We start from the raw sequence: 17,826 nt of genomic DNA on the forward strand, positions 1-17,826 counted from the left end.
TCCCCTTCCTCTCACCCGTTCTTGAGTCAATCCTCAATGTTTCAAAGGGAAGTTCAGTAGTTCAGTCAAATTGTTAATTACTCTGACAAATATAAAGGGAAGAGTGTACTTAATACTTGGCAGTGTGAAGCATTAACTTGCCAGGATGAGGAAATAACAGCCTTGGCCGCAAGGTCAAGACTGATAACCCCCCCAACACTAGGAATGAGCTAGGGAGGCTGCTACAAGGGTGAAGTTGGAGTGAAGGGAAGGGTGCAAGAATGAACATGCACCAAGGGGGCCAAACATGAGAAATATTAGACATACAGGAAGAGAGCAAGATTACAATCAGATATCCCCAGTTTCAAATTAACAAAACCCTTTTGATTGTTAAATAAAGTGTGACATCAGATATCATCCATTGTTATGTTTCCTCATTTGTGAAATATTACTGAATAAAATTCTAAAAGAAGCAAACCATGCAAACCTTGACAGTTTATGTGTTGACAAAACAATACAAGACATCACACAAATATCCCAACCAAAAGCAATACAAAAAAGTAATGAAACTGACATATATACAAAATCAATTGTTTATATTTGCACTATATATTACTTTAAATACATTTAGAAACATACAATAATATCAGAATATCTATGAAAATAATAAGGAAAATAAAATACATATCAGGTCTTCTTAACTTATTTAAAGATCAGATGAATAACTCTGGCAATGCAAATAGTTTGGGAGATATGATTTTCCTATATAACACTCATGACAGCATATTATTGTAGTGATGAAAATGACATGTTATGAACTATGATATTAAAGGATACATTATGTTGCACTGTTTTTTTTCATTGACTGTGCAATTATTGTATCTGAACTGGCTGACGTGATAGCTTAAATAAAGCCTAGCCCTTGCTTTCTCAGCCCTCTGTCCACATCTCCGTTACCTTCAGATCCAGCCGCCGTCTCCCCTCCTGCTGCCACACTGTTTTCCTCTGTGGGGGGGTGTGGCCTGCTGGTGTGGGATGCTGGGTGTCCCTCTTGGACTGGCTGACCCAACAGAAGGACATTGGCTTGTGTGAGATGCAAAGTCAGCTAATAATAATAATAATAATAATAATAATAATAATAATAATAATAATAATAATAATAATAATAATCATAATAATAATCATAATAATTATTATTATTATAAGAAGAAGAAGAATCCTTATATTTATATATTTATATAGTATATAGTATAAGAGTTTTACAGGCAATGAGAACCGCCATCCACAAACAACAGATAATCAGGTGTTCATGTCAACCCCCACTGGAGTCACTGCACTGTTTAACTGTAAAATAAGAGTGTGTTTCAAGTTTCTACTCTTCACTGACAAATATTTACACCGCCCTGCTTCACTGTACCTAAGGGATTGTTAGCTGTGAGCTGACTGGACTTCTACTGAACTGGTGGAACTCTTCACTCTTAAACATAGTTTGGTCCAATTTAATTAAAACATAAAAATGCTTGATATGTACTCTCAAGGTATCTGCAATTTTTATGGTCAATTGGACTCCAGAGTGTGTTTAAGTAATTCAATGGCACAGAATATTTAAAGGGATCTTTAAAGTGATCATTTTTAATACAGTATTTCAAGTTCTATGTCATTCAGCTCAGTATCTCTTAAATGAGCAGATCAAATGAGAAAAATGAGAAACAATATACAATATACGAGATGCAAAATCAAACCACTCAGCTTTCTCCGATTCTTGATATAGAACTACCTTTGCATTGTTTAAGACCGATTGATGCACAAGAATAGCAACGATAAGAGAGAAGAGAAAGGGAGCTCAGCAGTGGTCTACATGAATGTTTCGATCTCTGAAACCCCACTGGGATAATTCTCCTACAGCAGTGAGATACCACAGGTATTCAGCTCCACAGTCTGTCTTCAGGCACAGCTGCTCTGCTCTCACTTCTCCATCAGAAGTCCCCTGATTGTGAAAGCCCCCTGCTTTCACTTTCCCAGTAACAGCTAGTGGAAGCAAATCTAACTGGGACTACAGCTGGCACTCCTTAACAGTGACTGCTACACAACCAGCAGAGACGCACTAATATACAGTACAAAGGAATAATAATAATCACTGCAGATGTAAACAGTTTGCTTATTCAACACGTACATTTGTAAAGAAACTAAGTGCCGTTAATTTCAAAGCAATATAACTATTCAAAACATACATTTCAAAACAGGACACTACAAAACAAATATGCATAATTAGTAATTGAAATATGAAGCACAAAATAGAAATGATTAACTGATACTGGGGAGGGTAATGATGACAAGTCAATCTCACAGAGCTGTTTCTAATCATAATCTTTACCGCAATTAGCAATAGCAATTAGCAATAAACTATATATCTCATACACACCTCCTTTCTCTCCTCCTTGCAGCTGCCCCTTTGTTAACACCTCTCTATGAACAGGGTTCGACCCTCCTCGAACCAAAACCATCCTATCTAAAATACTCAATAATTTACGAAACATCTGATTCTAGGCTGTTATTGTCCCTCATGGACTGAAGTCATTTATTTGTGCTGTAAAGGGATCTCCTTCTGTAGGACATATTTTTGAATAACTGTGAGTCATAGGTGTGATAAACCCAGAATGTTATTTTTTACTTTTTTACTGTGGGGTTATGAATCAGAGGGGACAGCTGGAAAAATCTGCGTGGCAGCATGCCTATCTGTGCCCACTCTTCGTCAGGTGCTGGTCACAACACGCATGAGCAATGGACAGAAGTGAGACTGAGTTGGGCAGTGGTGTCAGTGGGATTTGAGGAATGACAGGCTTCTCTAAGCACAGATTATTTGCTAGACTTTTTAGTGGATGTGGATTTTTTTGAGACTTATGTCTTAAAAACTTGTTCTCTTCATTTCTGCTGATAAATGTTGACTAAGAGTACAGGTGCTCTGTAAGGCACAGAAGCTGCATCAGTGGTGTTTTATAAACATCACATTGCACTGTAACAATGTAGATATAAGAAAGGAGTTCATATGCCTAAATGAGTCTGGAAGATCACAGTGCCACCACATGACTGAGCTCAGTACTGGAGTGGAAAACAAGTTTGCTGCTATACGTGCTGTTGGTGAACCAGCAGGAGGCCGTTAAGATTACTGCTCCTGTCAGTTTGGACTCCTGCAGGTCACGATACAGCTGAACTTGTGTTTCCATTTTAGAGATCATATTTTAAAAGGTTTCTGTAAGATATTGTTACAAGGAACAAGCAGGCAAGAACAGAAACAATCAACACAGCACATACAAAAGGACAGACACTAAAGGGGGTCTGACTTATTCCTTTTTACTGTTCCAGCCACTCTTACCTGCTAGAACATGGTTGTTTCCCAGCTGTCGATTCGAATCTGTACACTAGCTTCAGCCCTACAGGTCTTTTGTGCAAGTCTGCTCATGTGAAGTGTGCAAAGGAACAAGTGATAGTGTTTATTCCATGCTGAAAAGAGGAATAATACCGGTGAGGAGGAGTTGTCAGCAAAATGAGCAAAATGAGCTTTGAGCCGAATCCTGCGGTGAAAACCGTTGAGGTCAACTTGGGTTTGTGGGATGTCCAGCTTCTTGGGGACTGGAACAAAACTGAGGCCTTTGCTAAGAAGAGATCGATCATCCTGTGAAAGAGAGTGGTCAGAGGGTATAGTAACCACTATAGTTTTTTTATCCTTCTCTGAAGTGAGGAACTGGTAGAGTTAGGAGTTGAGGGATCTGATGAAGTTAGTTATAAAGGGAAGATGCAGTGGAGCTGTTAGCCATTAAAATGCCTTGGCTTTCTGTTGTTTGAGGGAGAGGATGGTAGAAAGCATTAGTTTCTGTGAACACTGTTGTAGAAGTCTCTGAGTGTTGCCGGAGTCAAAAGAAAAAGTGTTAAATCTAAGGTGAAATCCTTTAGGAATGTTATTATAACGACGACATCTGTAAAGGAATAAGAGGTGGTTAGAAAGCCTGGTCTTGGAACATGTGAAGTGTGTCAGGTGAACTAAACCCTCTTTCCAAAACATCATCCTCTCCCCATCCTGGGATCCCAGGCTCATGGGGGTCATGTATCGTGTGGGATCCTTACCCTTACTCTTTCCACCATACTTGCTCTGTGAGTGCATTAGCAGATGGTGCTTTGTGGGCCTGCACTTTCATGTTGAGCTTTGTCTCCGGGTAAGGGGTGTCTTGGTAGAGGATGTTCACATTCCAGGAATCTCTGGCACATTCAGGGCCAGTAAGCTGCACAGTTCACACTCTTCTCAGGCTTAGGGGGTTGCTTGAAGTCTAAGTATTCACTGGTTTGGTATGAGAGTTTTTGCCAGTCTGAAACATTTTAAATGTCTTTGTTAAAGTAACAAACCCCTTTATGTTGTGATTTCCTCGTAAATGCCTGTTAGCAGAACTATTCAAACATCATGCCATGCGTGCAGAGCTCTTGATAAACACTCCAGCGCATTGTTGATTTTCCCTCTCACTGTCTTCACCTCCACAGATGTGACATCAAGATTTCTTTCCAAGCTTCTTGCTGCTTGCGTCTGGCAAGTGTAATATTGTAGATATCCAGACTTAATAAAACTGCGGTGTATCTGTAAATTACCAATGAAATACTGGCTAGGACTCTTCAGAAACTCTCTTCTTAAGCATCCCAGTAGTGTAAAAAACTGGACATGGAGGATTGACCTAGAAAATGCTGTTTTTTAAGAGAGTAGGTTAATTTATCTTTTTCATTCTCGGAATGCTTCCTTGCCTGTGTGTTTTCTATCAGTAGTTTAGAATACTTAACACAACAGGCAATGAAACAAATAAAGGCAGAACAATCAGAAAAAGAGAATTCTATCAACCAATATGAATGCTTTTATATGAAATATAAAAATATTAAAGATTTTATGTTTACTTGGAAAAGATAGAGCACTGAAGTCAGGTTGTGCTCAGGTCTCAAGTGGGCTTCACGCTCCGATATAGGAGTACCCCCAGGCTAGAGGGCTTGTCTGTGCCTGTTGAAGCTGAGGGTCTGCAACAGTACAGATACAAATACCTGCGGTGCTTTAACACCACAGTCTGAACACAGCCTGTGCACACAGGTCCGGTTTCAGTCTGAAACCAGCATGTAGAAACAGGAATTCCATAAATCAAGATATTAAGGCTAATCTTGGTGGTAAAAGAGGGGGAAGGAGCTATTTCCTTAATTAAGTAATGTTAAGTAATGCAATAATCTGAAAACTTTCTTTTATCCTCTACTATTCTTTTTTGTGCAATGCAACACTGTGTTTTAAGAAACTTTTTGTAGATTGAATAATAAAAATAAAATATGACATTAATTCATATTTTTTGGTAGCACTTTTCTCAAAAAAGCCAACTGGACCCTCTGTTTTGGACAATCGAATGACTGAATAACTGCCAGCTGAAATGTGGAATACCATTCTGAATGATATTGAAATGCTATGAGAATAATGTTGTTTTCCAAGGTATTCAGAACTGTTTTTAGAACCATTAAGAAGCCTTTTCCTGTTTACTTTCTGTTTGCTCAACACTTTTATCCCTACCAACTAAAGACAAGATGTCTGCCAGAAAGAGCAGAGGGGGGTACTGCACAAATTCAGTTTTAGATTATCTGTTTATAGAAAGATACTTGAATGTTGAATGACTCAGCTAAAACATGCTCTGCTGACAAAGGCTGTAATTTTCGAAAGCTGTTTTCTGTCTACGGATGACAGTGGTGCAGCCAGTGCTAAAACAGCCTCTTTTGCAAACAGCCGGCAGTGCTCAGTATTGCCTCTCTACCCAGTCTTGGTTTGAACTCCTGTAGTTCACAGAGGATGACAAGTCAGTGACATAAGAAACAAAGAAATAAATAGGAATGTGCTCCTGTGTGTAAGTTGAAATATGCAGGCCTTATGTCACAAAACACATATGAAAACCAATGGTATGAGATACAATTGCCTGATACAAGTGTCTGATTAATTTTACACCTTCATCGTGTATTTTACATTGTACTTCCTCCCTTTTTATTTTCATGCACTTAACAGGCATTCTTATGCTGCTATATATACAAAGAGCTATTATTGAAGTATAAAATACTCTTGTTCAAGAGTTATGGATTAGCGTGGTTTAACAAAATGTTTAGAATTAAAATTAGATATGATGTGACGAGTATAGTACAAATCAAGGGATGTTATTAAAAAATTGTGCAATGCACTGGTGAAAGCTCTTCTACAAAATTGAGTATAACAATGTTCCTACAACAATGCTACTCAAGAGATATTGTTATATTTGAATCACTCCAGGGAAGAACAATCAGATAATCTGGGGTTTAAAGGACTGTTCTACACTGACAAACAAGTGAACCTTTTTCATTCCTGAACACAGAAGGAGAGCTGGTTCAAGTTTCGAAGTTCTCAAAGGCAATGACAAAGTCGACCTAGTGAACATCTTCAGAACGAGCAGTGAAACACGATCCTGAGGACACAGATGGAAACAGAACGCACTTCTTTACACAAAGAGTTGTTGGAGTGTTTAACAAGCTACCCATCATGTTGCTTGAAGTCCAAAGTCCAAATCCTGGTTTATTTAAAGAAATATGCTGGATGAGATGCCTGGGTTAATTAACGGACTGCCAAACTTGCTAGATGGGCCAAATGGCTTCCTCTTGTTTGTAACCTTTCTTATGCTCTTAGGTTAAGTGTTACAAGAATTGTATACAATATCCAAGTACAGCGGATCATGTGAAAGATTACCTGAATTGACAACACACAGAGTTACAAATGAAAACAAAGGTACATGATGTCTGTGGTCTGCCTTGGGAGGAAACATGAAGTCCCACTGATGTGGTGAGATTATAGGCCGCTGGCCAGCTCAGAGTGTGTGATCTCCTTGCTATCTAGCTGGCTGGATCTTGAGGAGGCTCTAGACAGTGGTCATAATATTAATATTCCACGTTCTTTATTTTTTCCACATTTTCCTTTTTTCAGAAAAATGACACACGTACTGTGAATGTGACCATACCTGCATTGTCTAAATTAAGTTTCCATTCTAAGAATGGAAGCTACATTTTTGCACACGGGATCATCAACAGCTCCAGACATCCTGTGCTTTCTATCATGGCAGAAACCTCTACCAATAATGAACTTTTATAGTTTATTTATTTTTCTTTAGTAAGAAGCTTGAAAATCTGCTTCCACTTTAATTATCTTCCTGGGTCCAGTCTCTCTGTGCTTTACAGATCCCCATCAACACCAACAATCACTCCATCCCTTCAGTTTATTATTTGATGTGGTTTATTATTTTTAACTCTGCTTTAATGATGCGTTGCTTTGTTTCCCAAGTCCCCCTCTCAGTGTATCAGGAAAATCAGGCCAACATAAACGGGAAAAGCCCCTTTAGGAAGTGCCTAGTGGTAAACATCACCAGGATGCATTGTTCCAAAACTGTGTGTCACCGGAGCTGCAGCCATTAGTGCCAAGCGCACTGGTGCCGAGCGCAAGCCCATTGTCTCCTGCAGCCGGCTGAAACCAAGAAAACACCTTCAGCTCAAGATGTGGCTGCCTGAGAGACAGAGGAGGAGTCACCTCCTCGAGGAAGGTCCTTAAACTATCCATACAGCTTTGTTCACACAAGGTATCGCATGATATGGGGTTATAGGTTTTGATAAGCCCCCGAGACCCTGACGTCTTTGAGGGACGTGGCTCCTGAGTGGCTGATGCAGAGTGTCTGGCCACACGATGGACAGAATGCTACAGCCCTGAGCCTGCAGGTTTGAATCCACACCATGTGCCTGAGTGATGCTGACAGGAGTTCTGAGGCACTGGAGCAATAGGAGGGTAAAAACTGACTTCCTCTCAAAGACATTAAGGAAACAAGAAGAGAAGAACAGTAACAAGCAAGAGCAGGATGTTTGGTCTATCTCCCTGTTTAGTAGTATGCTGATATTAGTATCTTATTCAGATGTTTCTTGAAAGAGTTAAGAGCATTGTTTTGAACAACATGATTGGGTAGCTTGTTCCAGACACCCACAACTCTTTGAGTAACGTAGTGCCTCCTGGTCTGTGTTTCACTGTTCATTCTGAAGTCGATTAGGCAGACTTTGTTGCAGACTTTGAGTATTTTGAATACTGTAGCAGATTCCCCTCATAGCCTTCTTCATATAAAACTAAAAGTGTTGAATTCCTTCAGCCCTTCATTGCTGGATTTCCCTTAAGCCCCAGGACCTGTTTGGTTGCTCCTCTCTGGAGCGATTGCAGAGCAGTCTATAGCTGTGATGAACATTGTATACAGTGTTGTACACGAGGCCTTAGCAGTAACATGGCCAGCTGTGGAGCTGAGTAAACTATATACGTGTTATAGTTACTACAGTAACCATGCTGTTGGGCTACTTGGTGTCAATCAACAGAAAAGCACTTTCTGCTTCCGAGAGATCAGCAGGGGAATGCTGGACAGAGACAGTGTCTCAAGCTCCCTGAAGTCATGTTCCCGGTTCCTGATAATGAAAGAAAAATTGCACTTCCCCAGAACACTCCTGTGGACATTCAACTTCTGACAGTTTCCATTCAGGAAAAGCTCAGTGCTCCAGTCACTCTGGGAAGTATTTAGCAGAAGGGTAAATGCATTGCAATTTGATCCAGGGACAGCTTACAGTCTCGACTCAATGAATGAGAATGACACATTAACTGCAGCAGCATCAGGTGCTGTGAGCCACCTCCTCCAAGGGTCAGTTATTTCCATGTCTGCTTCTTACTCAGCTTGTTCACACTTCTCCAGCTGGTGCTCTCTTCAGCATCGTGAGCACAGCTGGTCAGCAGTCTGGTCAGCCCAGCACATCAGGCTGGTTCTGGAGCTGAGGGCTGGCGGCTGGCGGCTGGCGGCTGGCGGCTGGCGGCTGTGTGGTTCTCCTCTGTCTTAGTCTCTTGTCCTGCCAGTGTATTGAACCTGCTGCCTGCACTCAGGGGGATGTTTACAGGTTTTGCTCCAGAGCAGAATTTCCCTCTCTTTTCTGAAAGCGATTGTAAAAGATGATACAACCAGAAATTCTGAAAGAGCCAATGAAAGGTGAGCAAACAGAAATGATGCTGGCAGGTGGTTTTTGGAGTAAACATGGTTTCCATAAATTTGTTGCAGGTTATGTGGAGTTGAGAATGTTGAGACAAATTTTGTACTTGAGCAAAACGTCCTGGAGGTTTGAGCACATTGAGCATCACTTCTTACTCTCTGGCCTTGTCCACTTAGGCATTAAATGATTTGGGCAGACTGACTCACTCATGTGGTATTTCAACATTCTTCTGAAATACAAAAACACCCCCCTCTTAGTAACATTCTCTGGAAATGTCTGTGATTGAATAGGATCTGAGCTGTTTTAAGATGGGCCTGAAAACGTCTGCAGGCTCTCTGGGGGATTTTTTAAATAAAACAAATCTCAGCAAAGCGAAGCAGCAGCCGCTGGGATTGAAGCAGGCCAGCTGTGGACACTGCAAGCGCAGCCTGACAGGAAGCCGGGGGAGTGAGTCACCTCGGTGGCACACACTGCTCCTCCCCTTGTCGAGGGGTCTGTCTTCCTGAGGCCCAGAGCCTTCCTCTCTCCCCTCTGGGCTGGGAGCTCACAGCTAGGGGCTCTGCGCTTTCATCTGTGGACATGTCAAAAAACTTCACACAGGCTGCATGTAACACGCTTCTGATTTGACTTGATAGTTTCTGCATTATTATTTCATGGTATTACAGCCATACTTAATACACAGTATGTAAAGATGAATATAAACTGATTTATAATTTTGATAAGAATTGTGGATGTGAATATTAAATACCTCTTGTCATATTGCAATGCTTTGTTGCCTTTCAACTTGTAATCCTCCCTTTTGTACACATAAAGTCAGTTATCAGCCACAGACAGCTGTTTCTTCCTTATTAAGTCTTAACAGCATGACATGATTAACTTTAACCAGTGAAACAGATAACCACAGAGTTAGTATGTTCTCCCTGTTTTCACCTGCATTTCCTCCCACAGTCTGAAGACATACTGTAGATTATTGGCTTCTGGGAAAATTGGCCCTGGTGTGAGTATTTGTGTTTGTGTCTTTCTGTACTGGGATCTGGGATGGACTGGTATCCCGTCCAGGATATGCCCTGCCTTGCACCTGTTGCTTACTGGATAGACTCATCCATAAGCCTGAACTAGAAAAAGCAGTTCGAAAATGGATGCATGGGTATGTCAGAATGAAAAGGAGTACCTTTGTTACAAAAAGTATCCCAACTGTAATGGTTTTTTAAATCAAACTTTCACTTTCTCCCTCGAAACCATCAATGTTGATATTTTATAGTGTCTGTCTTGATATAAAAATGGTATGAGATGTGCCTGTCCTCTAATGCAAACAGGCAGTTTTGGAAAGAAGTACTGTAGCTAGTGTGCTCTCACAGTTATCTGAGTGAAGGCTGAGACCCAGTCCCTGTTTCTTCTTAATGATTATTCAGCAAGTAGTTTTAATGCAATGCAACAGAAACCTTTACTGGTGTGCTTATTAGCCATGAACAAAACTATTCTTAAACTCTTGTTTGAACCCATTGTGGGCACATTGCTGGCTAATTGTGGTTGGAGACACACTGCGGTTAAACTCCAGCGATCCGCTGCCAGAGTGAATGGTGTGGACCTGCAGTACATACAGCACAGTACAGACCCACTGGGGTCTGTTTCTGCTCTCTTACGTAAGTGTTTATTGGACTGAGTAATTAAATAACAGTAATTTTACATTTACATTTACTGTGAGTATGAGCTATATAAATAGTTCCTAGTATGTCTGTTGTTTTCATATTTTCTGTTCCTTTTTCAAAAATAATAAACTGTTAATCACAAAACACATGAGCTGGCACTTATTTAAATCAGAAGGAGGGGTGTTTACCCTCGCACTGTGTGGACTCCTGCCTATTCTGTCAGAGCTGCTTTTAAACATCTGCAAACTCTTAGGAAAAACATTAACATGCAGTTTATTTTCAAAATAAGGAAATTAACTAAAATGCATAACTACTTTTGTCTGTTTAAAGGGGAAAATTTGTACTGGTGTTGTTTTTACAGTTTCCTTTTAAGCTGTGTAACAATTATCTTAAATGCCAGTAATATCTCCTCTTCTGGTTTATTTTCTAAGGCTGATTGCAAATTGAATACGACCCGCAAGTGTGGTAATGCTCTTCCACACAAACAACTCAGAAGGGAAAAAGAGAAACACAAATTGAGTCAAAGCCCTGAGAATTTCGGAAGTAATCAAAAGCAATTTATAGAAATGAATAGGTTGAACCCAACAACATCCTGCTGTTGAAAGCTGAAAACTTGTCACTCGCGTGATCTAAAATGAAAACTGTTACTTTCCTCTATCTTCTTTATCTTCCTTCTCGACCAGCTTCTCGAAAGCGTGTCTCTAAAACTCACGGTGAAGTAGGTGAACATGTTTTAATTATGGAGGAAACTTAATTGCTTCTACTTCTCTTCTCTGACTGCTTCATCTTCCACAAGAATGATCCAAGAACAAACACAAAATATAAATACTGTATATCAATAATTCAGTAAGAGAATGATCCACAGGAAATGCATTTTGTGTGCAATGTGGTGTTGCCCAGCGAAGGAATGACTTGGAGGTTTGGGAATGAGGTGCAAGCATCTCTGCACCAGCAGCTCCGGCGCAGCCTGTGGCAGGGGCTCTGTGCTGCCTGCGCGGACCGACCTGGCGCTGCGTGCGTCTGTCTCAGTGCCTGTGCCTGTTCCTGCAGGTTCCTGGGGGAGGCGCGGGTGGCCCTGAGGGACGTCCTCCACTCGCCCAGCTTGGCTGCCAGCTACAACGTAGCCCTGATGGACAACAAGAAAAACAACATAGGGGTGAGTCACTGCAAGGCAGGCAAGACCTCAGGTACTGCAACTGGACAGAGCTCCCCGTTTCCCCAGCTGTTGGCAAGCACTGCCACACAGACTACACATGCACATCATGCATCATGCATATACTGTATCTACTGTATGTACTTGGCTGATGCTGTTATTCAACGCAGCTTCCACCTGTACCCATTAATACAGCTGAGCATTTTTACTGAAGCAATCAGAGTGAAGCACTTTTTTCAAGGGAACAACAAATGCCAGCCTGGATATGAACCCACAACTTGCTGCAATTTCACTGTAGTCACATCTGTCTGAGACACGGTGTCTCTGTTGGAGTATCCTTATCAAAGGGGCTGTTTCAGGTCAGGGAGAAAAAGGTCAATTCTTTGAATTAAGTCAATAATTTGCTTGATTAATTAAGACGCCCCGAGTTGGTATGAAAACGCAGAGGGAGAATGTAGACAAAAGGGACTATAACTGACCACTCCCAGCCTCAGTGGTCACTGCATTACCCCGTTTTTCACCTCCATGCTTTGACATTGCCAGTGTGTTGTAAATCCAAATCTGTCATCCATGAACACACTGCTTTTCCCTTCCTGCTGGACAGGCGCGAAGAACATGCAGCTGTAGTACAACTCGGTCATGCAAACCTCTGCTGATGCCTCTCCGTCTATTTTCCAACAGGCTAAAAACAGCAAGTTCTCATAACGTCTACCTGTACATCACATCCGACTTCCACAATATAACATTGCTCTGCTCCTGCCCCCTGGCTTCGTTCCAGAGCAGAAATGTCTCTTTTCTGGTGGGCACACCCAGACTAAACACTCTTTCTGGCAGGGTTGCCCTGATCTGTTATAAAACTACGACACTGTCTCACATCCTCTCTGGATTTATATTTATCACTGTGGGATCATATGCCAAAGTGTATTGTTAGTCCTCTGGGTGGCTTCCTCACATTGTCTCGTTGGCACTCTTGGGTTTTGGGATTAAAATGGCAAAAACAGGAGGGAGGAGCTGTGAGACGCAGTTCAGTATTGTGTTATTGTGGGGTGGAAGTTCATCTCATGGATAAACACAGGCAGATCGACTGGTTCTGGACTCTACCTCACTTCCTCAGGAAGATTGTTTCAGCGTCCAGGTGTACTCCTGGCGCCAGACACAAATTAATGTCAGCCTGTGAACTTTGTGGACTTCCTGAAACAGAGAGTGAGCAGTCCTCCTGTCAGGGCATGACAGTTACTGCTGCAGCGAGATCTAGCTGGATTCCAGCACAGCGTCTCAGTAGCCGCAGCCCTGTCACATGCTGCTCAGAAGGAAATCACAACTCTTGCACTTCTAAAACTAGTCTAGTCTCAGATCAATTAACTACTAGTAACTGAGTGAAGAAGAGGGGAATGAGGAGTGGTCAGCACTGATTTGTAACTTTTCTTATGTTCTCATGTTCAGTTTCTGACACCCACAATCCTGCAACAGGTTGCAGGTGTCAATAAATCAATAAAGGAAAAATAATTAAAGTAATTAAATGCACGAACTCATTTTGGCACCTCAGAGTTTCAGTGTTGCAATGATATCTAAACCACACGGCTGTTGCCAAGACGCAGACATTTAGTGCTGTTGACTGTCCAAAGATATACAGTACCCCTTGTGTGGCTCTAAATAAATTAAGACTACAAAAATGTTCCTGAAAATTCAACTGTGAGAAATGGGACATTTCTGAAGCTGGTTTAAGAAATGATTGACATCAGGATAGCACCAGGGTGATACTCCTCCTAATAGATGCCCAGTATATCACAGCTGTCTCCTGTTAGATGGAGACATGCACATAGAAAACAGGAGGTCTGCCTGATTCAACTGCTCTATTCATAGAGAAATAATGTAATGTAATAACAGTGTTTCTTTATTAGCCCTATACAATTTCTTGCATTAGGAATTCATCTTTTCACATAGCCCAGCTTTTTCTCCAAGGAGACACAGACACAGACAGGGAGAAAAGCTTGGGGTCAGAGTGCAGGGTCAGCCATTGTACAGCACCCCTGGAGCAGTTGGGGTGAAGGGCCTTGCTCAGGGGGCCAATGGAGTAGGATTCCTCTGCCAGCCACAGGATTTGAACCACCAATCTTCCAGTCATAGCCACAGATCCTTAGCCACAGAGCCACCATGGCACCCAAATATACCCAGTATAAACATAATAGTTCAGTTTTTTCAGTCCTGAGGTGATCATTGTTGTTTCACATGCAGAGATGGTAGAAGCTTAAATGATACATGGACCAACTTCCACAAAAAAAGCTGGAGTGAAGTTGAAACAGGACCAGAAATCGCAACCACAGAAAATCGTTACCTTGACTTCACTCTCTTTCTGCCTCTCTACCACTTTTACGCAAACTGGCCTGTTAAACCCCGGATTCCTTTGCTTTTTACCTGGCTGTGTTGACACTACGCTACTCTCCTCTAATGGTTCCCTACCTGTCTCCCATCTCTCTGGGCTCCCTCTGTCTCTGCAGTCCACCTCTCACATCTCACCTCTCTCTCCTGCAGGCCACACTGGTCCTGCAAGTTTCCTACATCCCTCCCCCAGGAGCGGCTCCTGCCTTCCCCCCTCCGGCTGCCCCCGAGGCCCAGCACGCCCCGTCTGAGCTGGACACTGTGACTGGTAAGGGCTCCCGGCAGAGGTAACGGTCGGCTCGTGCAGCTCCTGTCCTTCAAGACTTAATAGCCTGTACATTAGCACAGGTTACATTGTTCTCAGATGCAAAAGCACTGTATAAATGGACAGTTTCTGTTTCTAAAACTTTCAATGCTACTTTTATGGTGGTGATAATGATGTCATTTATAAAAAAAGCAGCTCCTTTTTTGGGGATTTCTTGTTATAAAACGTGTTATAAAAGCAGCACAAAGTCTATAATCACTGAGTTTGGTGATGAAAGGTAGTAAATGTTTAGCCAGACCTTTAGAGGGGTTTTCCAGCACTTGTTAGGTCTTTTTATGAATGGCGCATCAAGACACATGACTACCAGGCAGCCTCTAAAATACCTTGTGGCTGTAATAAGGATTGACAAAAAGAAAGAGGGTGAACTCAAACATGGAAAAGAAGACACTCGACTTCTCACTGTGGAATAACAGGTGCAGAAAGACTGCAGCTCCCTGCTTTCAAATGCATTTCTTTTACAGAAACACAGTGGTACTGTGTTCCACATGACTGTGATCCATAGAGATTGTTCCTGTGGGAAAAGCTCGGCGTGTGTTTGACAATGGGCACAGTGAGGGGCAAGCGCAGCGAGGCGTGGCAGGCGCAGGCCTGGTGTCTCAGAGCTGCTGCTGCCAGGCTGCACAGGGGTCCACGTGTAACAGGCTCTGCTTCGACCCATGCACGGGGCACGGAGCGGTTCTGTGCAAGGTTGTGTCTTCCACAGCGTCCGTGAACGCGATGAGCCCCGCCAGCCCTGGGAATCAGGGTTGCTCAGAACACTTTTCAAAGAGGTAATGTCAGTGTGGCCCACACGGTTTCAATGGGGCTCAGCTCTGTCGCTGTGGGCTAGCCAGTCACTGGGAGAGAACTGCACTGTATTCCCCTGAGGGAAAAAAACACACATTACAGCTCGGCACCGATCCATTTCACACGTTGCTGATAAGACAGGAAGTGTCCATTGTTTCCCAGTCTGAAGCGATTCTGGCAGCCGTGCTGAGGTAGGGGGGCGACTCAGGGATGTCTCTGTCTCCCCTCAGACACCGCCGGCGAGGAGGACACAGAGGACCAGGCCGAGAGCACCGAGGAGCCGGAGCCAGCTCCTGGGACCCCCGGGCAGGAACCCTCCATCGCACCCCCCAAGAAAGCCCCCCCAAACGCTGTCCAGGGGCTCAAAAGAAAGAAGCGTGCCACCAAACAGCCGCTGTCCAACAAACCCCAGGATTTCCAGGTCAGGGTCAGGACACAAACCCCCAAATCTGAGCAAAGAAGACCTCAGGCAGACCAGAGGGCAATCTGGCCGGACACAAGAAGACAGAGAAGCACAGGAACTTTTAGAGTCTAATCCCTACATTGTCTAATTTATGGTTTTCTTTAGCTTGGCAAAATATAATTCCATATTAAAACATAAGAAATTATGTTTTAGTTTAAATGTCAGATGCTTCGGGTGATAAGATGAAATTTGTTAACTTTGGGAACTTTCTGCAATAATTTGTGTATGTGCACATGAGATGTTGTGATGTCATAACTCCACAACAAGAATCTTCTTATCCTCTGATTCCATTTTTGAGCTCTGATTCTCTCATTGAGTCTTGCTCACTCTGCGGTGGGGGCTGAGGAAGCTATCTACAGGACAAGAATGGGGCTAACTCCCATTTCTCAAATTCAAACACAGGCCTACGTAAACCTTGACAGATTAACATTGTTTTCTCAGGAATGAGCACACGGGTACATTCCTATTTGGCGGGTACATTTCCTATTCCTATAAACCTATAACTGCAATGAATTATTTTTTAAGTAGTAGTTCAGGAGGGGTTAGAGGCAGGAGCAGGGGACAGAAAGAGAGGCCAATCAAGAGGTGTGAAGTCAGGATAGATGTAGAAAGGTGTGAAATGAAACTTCCAATGAATGGAGAAAATTTAGTAGAATAGTAGTCTGTCGTTAAGAGAAGGGGGAAGGTGTGATCATAGCTGCAGGATAAATTTGGTTTCGATAGTCTTTCTGATGTATGAGTTCGGAAAACCAAAAAAGTGTTCGGAAAAGTCTTTTGCAAGAATAATCTTGGTTTCTCATGTATTTCTGGAGTAGGAGTCCTACAATCCCTGAAAGAAATAAGACCCAGACAGAACAGGTCCGTGAAACCATGAGCTACACTTTGGGTTTCTCTTTGAGGTGGAGCTTTTTCCTGCCTGTGCTCCTGCAGATCCGCGCTCGGGTCATCGAGGGGCGGCAGCTGCCCGGGGTCAACATCAAGCCCGTCGTCAAGGTGACCGTGGCCGGACAGACCAAGCGCACGAGAATCCGCAAGGGCAACAATCCGCACTTTGACGAGGTGAGGAGACGGACCCCTGTGTTAACAGAGGAGCCCGCATGGGTGTGTTTCACTGTTGCTCCGGGCATGCTACTGGAGCTGTGTAAAAACACGGGCCCCCGGTCCCCTGTCAGGTGTCCTTGCATGAGGTCCCTCTGTCCACCGACATCCTGTAAGTGGAAGAAAAAGGCAGGGGCTCGTATGCAAATAAGCCATGCGGAAGGGTTTCTACAAAAGGTTTCTCCTGAAAGCGGGGGAATAGCAGTTTTCATACTCGGAGAGCTTGTGGACAAGAATATGGTACCGGGAGAGGACATGCCTGCTGCGCCCGGTGACCTCTTGTCTGAGCGCGACTGTTCAAGCACACTGTTGGGCGGCTGTAAGTGAGCTGTAAAGGTTGTTGCGTTGCACCTGTCCAAATAACTACAGAATGGGACTTAGTAAAAGCCCGAAACAGCTGGATGGATCATGTCATTAGAAGGGAAATCTATCTGCACTAATAAACCTCATGAGCGTCTGAACGAAATTAAACCGTTTACATTGAAAGCTTTAACTGCCCTGCCCAGCTGTTTACAGATTGCCACGGATGAAAACCGGCTCGGGGGTGCTCCACTAGCAGTTTCCTGTGTTTTCAGGTGCAATGTGGGATTCGAAGTGAAAATGCACGGAGTTAATAATAATTTACAACACTCTCGCGTGTTTATGGGATGAACTCTTGCCCCCCCACACACATGCAAGCTCTTCGCCTGGCGCGGGAGACACGCGTGGACTGCCAGGTGGGAGAGGAGACACTCGGGTACCCGGGCGGCTGTGGGCTGCTTTCTTCTAACAGCGTACAAAGCACATCATCTCCGTGTAAATACTGTCACTCCATGTGGTCTCGCTGCCAGAATGCCCGTTCGGTTATATTTCAGCCTACTGCACGGGAGACCGTGGGTTACGCCTCTCATGTGTTTTTCTCCTTTTTTTTCCA

At 43.1% G+C, this 17,826-nt stretch overlaps 1 protein-coding gene across 13 annotated transcripts in view; it reads left to right on the top strand.

Annotated features, from left to right (window-relative positions):
• Positions 1-17,826, top strand: part of dysf (dysferlin, limb girdle muscular dystrophy 2B (autosomal recessive)) — a 132,377-nt gene that overhangs the window by 21,103 nt on the left and 93,448 nt on the right. For all 13 annotated transcript variants that reach the window (XM_069195277.1, XM_069193991.1, XM_069194759.1 and 10 more), the window contains exons 4-7: positions 11,760-11,865; positions 14,395-14,509; positions 15,583-15,773; positions 16,746-16,874. In XM_069195277.1, the coding sequence (XP_069051378.1) occupies positions 11,760-11,865; positions 14,395-14,509; positions 15,583-15,773; positions 16,746-16,874 (541 nt within the window). The remainder of the gene's footprint in view (positions 1-11,759; positions 11,866-14,394; positions 14,510-15,582; positions 15,774-16,745; positions 16,875-17,826) is intronic.

Source organism: Lepisosteus oculatus, chromosome 1 (assembly GCF_040954835.1).
Source record: "Lepisosteus oculatus isolate fLepOcu1 chromosome 1, fLepOcu1.hap2, whole genome shotgun sequence".
Taxonomy (NCBI): Eukaryota; Metazoa; Chordata; class Actinopteri; order Semionotiformes; family Lepisosteidae; genus Lepisosteus; species Lepisosteus oculatus.